This window comes from Salmo trutta, chromosome 13 (genome assembly GCF_901001165.1).
Source record: "Salmo trutta chromosome 13, fSalTru1.1, whole genome shotgun sequence".
Taxonomy (NCBI): domain Eukaryota; kingdom Metazoa; phylum Chordata; class Actinopteri; order Salmoniformes; family Salmonidae; genus Salmo; species Salmo trutta.
Window position 1 is genome coordinate 49,317,836 of NC_042969.1, and position 10,633 is coordinate 49,328,468.

Genomic DNA, 10,633 nt, shown 5'->3' on the forward strand with positions numbered 1-10,633 from the left:
TGATCTCCCTTGTCAGGACTACCATGTAGTCTCTGCACCGGGTTCTCATGTCCTGTACTATTTGTGGGTCTGTTCCTCTGGCTTCAGAGAGAGCAAGGCGGAACTGAACCCCGAAGTCCACAGCCTTGAGCGGCAGGCGATGCTCATCTGTCAAGTCGAATTCCATGAGTTCACTCCTGGTCTGGAATCGTTGAGTACCATGACTTGCTCCACAAGAGAGCAGTAGAAGGTAATTAGATCAGATAAGAGTTTTCCAGGAGTCTAGCCGGATTTTTTTTTGGGGGGGGGGTTGCCTGTTCTGCATGTTATTTTGGCATTAATATGTGCCACATAAGAGATTGCAAACAATGTAAAAAAAATCATTGAGTTAATAAAGCCTTATGCAAACTTGGTCTCTTTTTGTTTTCTTGAGTAAGGCAGCTCCAAAATGAAGGTGTTTCAGCCTAGCTCAGTGCTTTCTGTGGTGGTGGGGCAACCAGCGGAAAATACGGTGCGCAGGGGTTGGTAATATTCTCTAGTTGCGCCGTGATTGGTTCACTGTTCTGTCACTCATGGGGACACTACATCACCTCCAAATCTAAGGGTAGAGCTCAAAAATTCAAGCCCCTCGGGTGCTGCCATAGAGTTACATTAGAAGTGTCCATTCAAGAAGAAGGTCATTGGCCACAGATAAAATTATGTCAAATAACGTTATAACTACAGTAGCTAGCAGTCATCATCATGAATCAAGTCGACAATCTACTGGCAAATCCTTTTCAATCCTTGTCATATGAAGATAAATTATAGATAAAACGTATCGCTGCTCACCGGCCATTGGACATAAACATTACACAACAAGTTGGAAATCGCAAATTCAACAATGAGTGGTTTTGTAACGCCCTGGCCATAGAAAGGGTTTTTTTGTTCATTATTTTGGTTAGGCCAGGGTGTTACATTGGGTGGGCGTTCTATGTTCATTTTTCTATGTTGGCTGGTTTCTTTTGTTTGGCCGTGTGTGGCTCCCAATCAGGCACAGCTGTAGTTCGTTGTTGCTGATTGGGAGTCACACATAAGTAGCCTGTTTTTTCTTTTGGGGTTTGTGGGTGATTGTTTTCTGTTTTGTTCATGTAGGATCAGACAGGACTGTTTGCTGTCGTTTCTGTCGAGTATTTTGTTTATAGTGGTTCATTTGATTAAATCTTTAATATGAGTACACATCCTCCGCTGCATCTTGGTTTTCTTATGACGACAGCCCTTACAGATTTGGAAGGAATCAGTGGCTAACTGCAAGCATTGCAAAGCAATCACTAGCCTGCTATTCAGTGGAGTGGGTGTGTGGTCCCAAGTCTGGGTTTAAGGGTCTCTTTTCCAAGCTTAAAAGGATAAACATTCAACATTGGCCATGCTGTCAATCCAGCATTACTTCTGCCGCTCTCAAAACAACTGTTAACTCTGACTTCAGTGAGTTCAAGACAACTGGGAACTCAGGAAAATACAAGCTCAGACTGGGAAAATATGTTTTGAACGGTCATCCAACTCGGAATTGTAACTCTGGCCTCTTTCTAGAGCTCTGACATGAAGATCACTGACGTCATCATGATTCTGTCACGACTTCCGCCAAAGTCGGTCCCTCTCCTTGTTCGGGTGGCGGTCGACGTCACCAGCCTTCTAGCCATCGCCGATCCACTTTTCATTTTCCATTTGTTTTGTTCTACATGTACTTGGTATTTTGAGTAAAGTTACTTTAATTACTCATCTCTGCTGTCCTGCGCCTGACTCCTCTGCACTAGCTACACCCACACCATTACAGATTCGATCTTGAGTTCCCAGTTGTCTTGAAAGCACCATAAATCCAGAGAATGACAGACTTTGATGACAAAGTTTGATGACAAGTTTGCCCACGTAGGACTGCCATGCCACCTTCCTGTTCAAGTGAGCACACCACAACAAGATGAGTCCAAAAATGTCTTGTATACTGCTGCATAAATGTAATATGCCAGGGAGATATGTATACTAAGAAAGTAATGCTATGTTAATGTTGTGTAGTTAGCTGTTAGTAGCCCAAGTGCCCCACCCTAATAATTTGGCCCCTTTTCGCCCTCTTAATTTTGTCTACTGTTCTGACTTGGTGGTGCACATGTAACCTATAGCCTGTTTTAGAGAAATGTTATCATTGAATATTGTAAGAGCTTTCATTATCTGCCTATATGCCCCCATTATTTCTCCTACAGTTCTGACTTGGTGTACAGGGAGAATACTGTAAGGATGGCCCATGTTCTGAATTCTGTTGCTGTACATTTCAAAAGTACTGAACAAATAGTTATATTGACTATGTTCGTCCTAGCTCGCTCATTAATGTCTTAATCAAAATTACGGCTTGCCTCTTATCCGCCCATCGTCCCCTTATGCCATAGCATTGGAGAACCATGTATATGTCTGTGACACCATATAATAAACATTTCATGGAAGAAAATTCACTGCTTTGGAGGCACAGAGTTGCAGGGAATGACACACATTTTATGTAGACGATATTCGGATTACATGCTTGAAGTTTTGTCAGGACGGAATTGTTTTTGCCACACACTGTATTGCAGCCATTTGTGGCTAGACCGATGCAGTTGTCAATGGGCAATTTATTGTCATTAACAAACTTGAACAAGCCATTGGCAATGGTCAGTAAATCACCAGCTGGAATGTTGCTTATGATTTGAAAAAGTTTCATGCTGTGTTATCTTATCCCACACACAGTTGCTTCTTGGTTGTGGCATCAGTACTTTCATCAATAATCAACAAGTAAGACTCATTCCCAATGTCCTTTATTAGTTCCTCATGCACTGTGGGCCCTATAACTGCATTTATGAGCACTGTGCATTTTGTTCTGTGGACATTGATTCCTATCTTTACAGTGTCTTCAACAACACATCGCAGGTGATCTACAGTTCCAATGCTGGAGTGTCATGCAATATGTGTAGCCATCTGTAACTCTGATCGTTTAAATGTGTTATTCTCTCTTACAAATGTAGTTCCTGTGTCAAACAATGTTCTTACATTAGAAAATAGAGCAGCATTTCTCTTGTGTTTCTCCGTTTGTTCATGAGAAATAAGATCGGCGTGGTGGGCTGGCATTTCTGATTTGCAATACCTATAGACAGCTTTTCTGGGATGCTCTTAATCCATTCCATTATACCCCGTTCTCTTTCCCAGTCTTTGCAATATTTTCGCCCATATTTTGCCCATTTTGCTGGCATTCTGACAGTAAAATCGTGTCTAGCCAATAAACTAGTGTGTCAAATCGGTTCCTACGTCCTCGTCTCTGTGCCGCTGCACATCGCTCTGACTCTCCTCTGACTTCAACTTTCTGGCAGTGGTAGCCTGAGTTCTTCTGCCCAAAATATTGAATCAAAGTTGGATGAACGTAGATAAACATGGGTCGATTTTTTTTTAGCAAGGACTTACACAGGATACTACCCTCTAAATCCAAATTCCAAAACTACAACCTTAATTTTGGACAAAAGTCCTTATAGTAAGAATCCTTCAAGGTAATATCAAGAAAAAACGTATAGCAAACCAAAATACCATCCAACCCAAAACTGAGTGAGTAATGTTCAGTCTAAAGCTACTTCTGAAGCCCAAAAGTTACAATAACTAAGTAATTATGTTATGTAGAGCTAAGTAGAAAAAGGCTACTAAGCAACCAAGCTGCTAGGACAGAAGAGACCCGGCTGCAACTTCAATTAGCACTGAAGTGTGAAGTGAGATGTGTGAACTCTTGTGTGAACTCCAACAATGGCAGCAGCGTTTCATAGCCTCCCCCACCAAAATGCAGAGGAGTTTGACGCTCCCTGCTCCATGGCTTCCCCCTGTGCAGAGGTCACCTTGAATATAAAAATAACACTGCACACAATAAGTACAAAAAGAAGCTCCTTAATAAATCCTCTTAAGGATCTGACCCTATTTTTTTCTTCAATTTTCACCTAAAATGACATACCCAAATCTAACTGCCTGTAGCTCAGGACCTGAAGCAAGGATATGCATATTCTTGATACCATTTGAAAGGAAACACTTTGAAGTTTGTGGAAATGTGAAATTAATGTAGAAGAATATAACACATTAGATCTGGTATAAGATAATACAAAGAAAAAATCATACTTTTTTGTATTTTTTTGTACCATCGCCATAATGAATCATTCTAGCCGAGGCGCAATTTAGACTTTGGCCACTAGATGGCAGCACGGTGTGTGCAAAGTTTTAGAGTGATCCAGTGAACTATTGCATATCTGTTCAAAATGTTGTATCAAGACGGCCCAAATGTGCCTAATTGGTTTATTCATATATTTTTAAGTTCATAATTCTGCACTCTCCTCAAACAATAGCATGGTATTATTTCACTGTAATAGCTACTGTAAACTGGACAGTGCAGTTAGATTAACAAGAATTTAAGCTTTCTGCCCATATCAGATATGTCTATGTCCTGGGAATTTTTTGGGTTTCTTACAAACTCATGCTAATCATGTTAGCCTATGTTAGCTCAACCGTCCCGAGGACGGGACACCGATCCGGACAATCCAGAGACACTATTTGCTGACTGCTACAAAGAGGGGAAGGTAAGCAACTTCATTTTCCACACAGACCATCCCCTGACATGGCACAGTGCTATCAGAGCACACTACCCCTATGTCAAGATAGAGGTTATTGGCCCAGAGTGGAAACAAAGAATACTAGACATCGAGGAAATTGAAACAACCTCTGTCAACGTGTACAAGTCTGGGACGGTAATGGTGCAGGGCATCCTCATGCAGTTTCAGCAGGACTTTTACACTATCAATTAGAGAGCACAGCAGGAAAAGCTCTCTCTTGGTGACGACTCCCCATTCCTAAGTGAGTCTGATCACACCTCATCCTCAAACGAGGAGCCCCAAGAGGAGAGTCCAGCTAACAGCACTGAAGGAGGAGAGAGAGGAACACACAGCCCAGCTAACAGCGCTGATGGAGGAGAGAGAGGAACACACAGCCCAGCTAACAGCGCTGAAGGAGGAGAGAGAGGAACACACAGCCCAGCTAACAGCGCTGAAGGAGGAGGGAGAGGAACACACAGCCCAGCTAACAGCACTGAAGGAGGAGAGAGAGGAACACACAGCCCAGCTAACAGCGCTGAAGGAGGAGAGAGAGGAACACACAGCCCAGCTAACAGCGCTGAAGGAGGAGGGAGAGGAACACACAGCCCAGCTAACAGCGCTGAAGGAGGAGAGAAAGGAACACACAGCCCAGCTAACAGCGCTGAAGGAGGAGGGAGAGGAACACACAGCCCAGCTAACAGCACTGAAGGAGGAGAGAGAGGAACACACAGCCCAGCTAACAGCGCTGAAGGAGGAGAGAGAGGAACACACAGCCCAGCTAACAGCGCTGAAGGAGGAGAGAGAGGAACTGGTAAGAGAATTATCTATTAAAGGTAAATGAATCAATAGACCATGATGAATTATTAGTCATACAGAATGGTTAATGAATAATCAATGTAATGATCAATGTAGGGATCTATAAGTTTGAATATTTCTGGAAAGTCCAGGAACCATGGGATAGGGAAAGAAATGTGTGTATACAATTAGGAGGGGCACCAGGAGACAGATGGTCCTGGGAGTAAAAGCTTCAAAGCATTTCTAACCTTGAGGGAAAGGAACAGGCGAGCTCGGGATAGTGATAAAGAGTGTGAGAAGTTTGTGGGGGAAGCAGGTCACCAACAGTTTGTGTGTAAATGCATGTGCGTAAGAAAGCAAGAACTATATAATGACTGTTTTGTTATCCTGACCTCAGAACGTTCTCTGAATAAAAGCTACAGATACCTTTTGCAGAAAGCTGAGTCCTTGCCTAATTATTTTAACCCATTGTCTTACAAACCTTGGGCATTAGTCAAGGCGAATTGATTATTGATTATTATCATCAAAGATATAAAATTCCTTTAACAATTGGTCCTTCGAGACGGATCTCAAACTGCCGCTGTCGTTCCAAGGAGACACCGAAACCGTGCACGGGCGGATGAAATATCCGTAAATCAAAGACCTGGCCCTTTTCTGTGGGTTCTTTACAGGCCGGTGGCAAATTGGTACGCGACAGAGGTGGTGACGAGATTCAACGAACATTGAAAAACTCAGCTGCAAATGATAAGGTCAGTAGACTTTATTCATACTTTTGGGGAATAGCACCTGTATGATTACATTAAATAAGGGGTGAGTGATATACCTATAGGTTTGCATTGCATAGTGAAATGAGTGATATACCTATAGGTTTGCATTGCATGGTGAAATGAGTGATACACCTGTGTGTCTGCATTGCATGGTGAAATGAGTGAAATGAGAAATACACCTGTCTGCATTGCATGAGGGAATAAGGGACACAATTGGGTGTTGGCATTTAATGAGAAGTGAGTGAAAGACAAAAGCGATTGTTGAGAGTGCAAGGCAAAGCGATTGTTGTGAGTGAAAGACAAAAGCGATTGTTGAGAGTGTAAGACAAAAGCGATTGTTGAGAGTGCAAGGCAAAGCGATTGTTGTGAGTGAAAGACAAAAACGATTGTTGAGAGTGTAAGGCAAAAGCGATTGTTATGAGTGAAAGGTACTCTGGGTATGAGACGCTGAGATTGATGAATGTTATAGCTGGTGACCTGGGCTCAGAAGTTCGTGCGGAGAAAAATTGGTTTTAAAGGGAATCAAGTATTCTGCGCGAATAGAAGACAGGAATCAGTCGTAAATTCAAAATCTCATTGATGTAGAGGATTTTAATGTACTCTGGGTGTTAGACGCTGAAAGTCGGGGATGTTATAGCTGGTGATCTGGCTTCGGAAGTTCGATTGGAGAAAAATCGGTTTTAAAGGGAATCAAGTATTCTGCGCGAATGGAAGGCAGAAATTAGTTGTAAATCCAAAACGACGAATTCGAAAACGACGGAGGGTCCGAAATAGACCCTCGGCAACTGTGGCCACTGCATAAAACTAAACTCGGTCTTATGGTGAGAACCTGATAATGTAAAAGGGTTAATAGTCCATAGGGGGATAGTCGGTACCTAAATACGGCTTTGGGTCTGATATCTATGGGTGAGGTGAGACCTAATATGGTGGAGAGAGATACAGGTATTGGTGTCAAGAGTTACATGAAGCAACAGATAAATAGGCTGTTAACTAGGGCTTTACGACCCCTGGAAAGTAGTTTATAGTTGCATACGTATGCGACCTAATGTCTGATCGACAGTCCCCGCTGTAGATAAGGTTTCGAGAGAGATAGAGTGATTATGCTGGGATGAGGGATTGCGTGTGAGGAGAATTCTGTCGATAAATCGCGAGGAAAAGACAGACAATAAAACCTAAATATAAAACGGGTTGCAGTGTTTGCCTATGAGCGAGATAAAGACCGGGTTAGGATAGATACGTATAAATCATTCTAGCAGAACTACTCTATAATTGAAAAGAAGGTTAATAACGAAAACATCTTGCTAGAATCAACAGTCGCAAGAAAAAAGCCGTTTGTCCTTTTTGAGCGATGAGATAGAAGCAATTTGTAATATAGAAGAATTATTCCCCAAATTGAATAGTTAATAACGGAAACATATAGCTAGAATCAACAGTCGCAAGAAAAAAGCCGGTTGTTCTTTTTGAGCGATGAGATAGAAGCAATTTGTAATATAGAAGAATTATTCACTAAATTGTATAGTTAAAAATGAAAACATATTGTTAGAATCAACAGTCGCAAGAAAAAAGCCGTTTGTCCTTTTTGAGCGATGAGATAGAAGCAATTTGTAATATAGAAGAATTATTCCCCAAATTGAATAGTTAATAACGAAAACATATCGTTTGTTCTTTTTGAGCGATGAGATAGAAGCAATTTGTAATATAAAACGATTATTCCCCAAATTCTAGGTTAATAACGGTAAAATAGCATACACCTAAAGATTAACAACGAGGAGACACTGATCGTATTTGGTTCGGAGTTGTATAAATTAAAGCACATAGTTTAAGGTTCTTACGAATAATATTTCTAAAACTCTAGATTGGGAGAAGAAGCAGAATAAATACGAGTGTACTTTAAACGATTTAAGCAACATGGGTAGTAAATCCTCTAAGGAAATCCCGGTATTGACGGGAGATGAACGTTTTATGCTGGGAAAAGATAAAAGGAACATTCATTTTGGGCCGAGATGGAGGAAGAAGTATGATTTTGATGGATGTTTAAATGTTGAAAGATTGGAATTAATGGTAAAACAAATACATAAGGTCAGTGGGGGTAAGACGGAGAAGCAGCGCACAGAGGGGCTTGACACCGCTCGGGTTTGGCTGGCAGAAGCTAGAAAGAGAGCGGAGGGGGCCAAAAGTAAGGGTGTTACTAAAAATGAATGTTTGGGTAGCCAGGAGCAGACAGAGAGGACTCCCACGGCTCCCACAGAGACACCATCCAAACCCGAATTATACCACTCCCTGGCTGACCAGGGATGGCGAGAGAACCCAGATAGGGAGGTGGTGGTAGTGAGAAGGAGGCTACCACATCAAGTGCCGCCCGTACCAATACCCCCTCCCCCATATGCTGGTCCTCAGGGAGCCGAGGGAGGTAGAGAGGAAGAGACACAGGGAGCTGGACAGGATTTAGCCACTTTATTGAAAAAGTGGATAGAAACGGAGGTAGAGAGAAAGATGAGAACTAGGGGAAGAGAGCTTGTTGGTGGTGCTGCACAACCCAGAGCCCTCAGTAGACTCGTTTACCATAACCAAAGTCCGGATAGGAATAGACAAAAGAAAGGGAGAGATGGATGCTTTAACTGTAACAAACCGGGTCATTTTGCTAGAGAATGTGAGGTTCTGTGTAAACACTGCAATAAAATAGGTCGAAACCGCGCCATTAAACAGAACCTCGTAGTGTGGGGGCTAGCAGATTTGAGGGAAGTAAAGAGATATGCTGTACACTATGAGAAACTTCGCAAAGGTGAGAAAGAGAAGAAGGAAAGGAAAGGAGCAGAATATCTGATGGCCGCTCTAGGAGAGATTGCAGGGAATGGTAGAGGTGACAAAAGAGAAAAAAATAGCAAGGCAGGAGAGAAAGGGGGAAATAGATGTTACAATTGTGGCGAGACAGGACATTTTGCTAGAGAATGTGAGGAGCCGTGTAAACACTGCAATAAAGTAGGCCATAATCACCGAGATTGCAAAAATAACAAAGACAGGAGAGGCCAGAGAGGGGGTCGAGACAAATACAGAGAGAAGAAGGTCAGGCGCCCACAGAAAGGTATGGTCAATCACATAAACCATTGAGGAAGTTTAAAACTAATGATTGGGGGGAGTACAATGGAATTTTAAGTATTATTAGGTTTTGTTTATAGTCAACTGTTGGGTTTTTGAATCAATGTGATAGGATGAAACATTGACCAAGTGGTTATTTTATGGAAAAAGAAGCGCTTAGCTCTCTTGGGAAAAAAATAAATAAATAAAAAAATTCCTAGGGACATGATATCTTAAAGGGGTATACACAAATGGCATTTTGGAAGTTTTGTTTTCAGAGTTTTAATAAACACACAAAATTCTTTTGATAAGGGATGTTCTGGGAACCTGGGATACAAATGTAGATAAAGTTCTTAGCTTTAATTTGTTTAATGTAGTAAGAAACACGGTTCTGAAAGGGTGGTATGACTTTTAAACCCCTCTAGTGGCTTCCCTGTGTGGTCTGATCAGCCACATTGAAAAGTCATTTGGATGGTGAATTTAAGGTCATTGGTGATATTGATTTTAAGGGAATTTGTAGAACTGATAATTATGATGGAGTTAAAGCTCTTAGACACAATTGATAATTTGAACCAATGATAGGACTAAAAGGGCAAAGCCTTAGACTAAGGGTAGGCTTCCTTAAGTCTATTTTCCTAGAACAATAAGGGTAAAATAGTTTTTTCTGGGTGAAGGAAATCAGATTAGTCATTTTGATCTGATTATGTAATTTGAAAATATTTTGACCAGTAGCAGGGGTATTTTTTACATGATCTAGATATGTTTATTTTCCCTTAGGAAGTCAGCTGTTGTTGAATTCAGTATAAGAGATTTAACACAACAAGGCTGTGGAATTGATATACTAGTATTACTATATTTTGTTGTGAATAAGTTTAATAATGGTAGACTTATGTCAACAGGACAGGGATATATGACATCTGTAGGTGATCCAGGATTATTGAGGGTATCGAGATAAATTTAAGTAGATATGCAATATCTAGACAGGTTGATTTTTCTAAAGTTCAGGAGTGCAACCAAGGAGACAATGAGACATTTAGTCGATATTTGGAAACAACCCAGATTTGATACTTTCTGTTATGAGAAAAAGCTGGAGACAGATAGAAGGGCAGACAGAGAGATCCTCCCCTGCACTGCTGAAACCTTGAGGGTTGGGGAGTAGCAGGAAGAAAGGAGGGGGGGGGGCAGCAGGAGTAGATAGGAAGAGAATTTGGTTCACTTAGCTTTAGGATATTAATTCATGGAGAGACTATCGGCTCCATTGGCAGGCATGTATTTTAGTTTTGATTTTAAGTTTATGTTTGGTAAATTCGATAGGAGGAGATATGATCATTTTGTTGAAAGTAATTGTTACCCTAACTAAAAGGGCAATGAAAGCTTAGTTGGTTTCAGGTGTTAGACACT

At 41.4% G+C, this 10,633-nt stretch overlaps 1 protein-coding gene across 1 annotated transcript; it reads left to right on the forward strand.

Annotated features, from left to right (window-relative positions):
* The first annotated feature begins 2,975 nt into the window (after positions 1 to 2,975).
* Positions 2,976 to 9,266, forward strand: LOC115205921 (uncharacterized). Its single transcript, XM_029772358.1, has 3 exons — positions 2,976 to 2,979; positions 6,580 to 6,585; positions 8,161 to 9,266. The coding sequence occupies exon 3, from the start codon at positions 8,216 to 8,218 to the stop codon at positions 9,263 to 9,265; it is 1,050 nt and encodes a 349-aa protein (XP_029628218.1). The 5' UTR covers positions 2,976 to 2,979; positions 6,580 to 6,585; positions 8,161 to 8,215; the 3' UTR covers position 9,266.
* Positions 9,267 to 10,633: the final 1,367 nt, after the last annotated feature.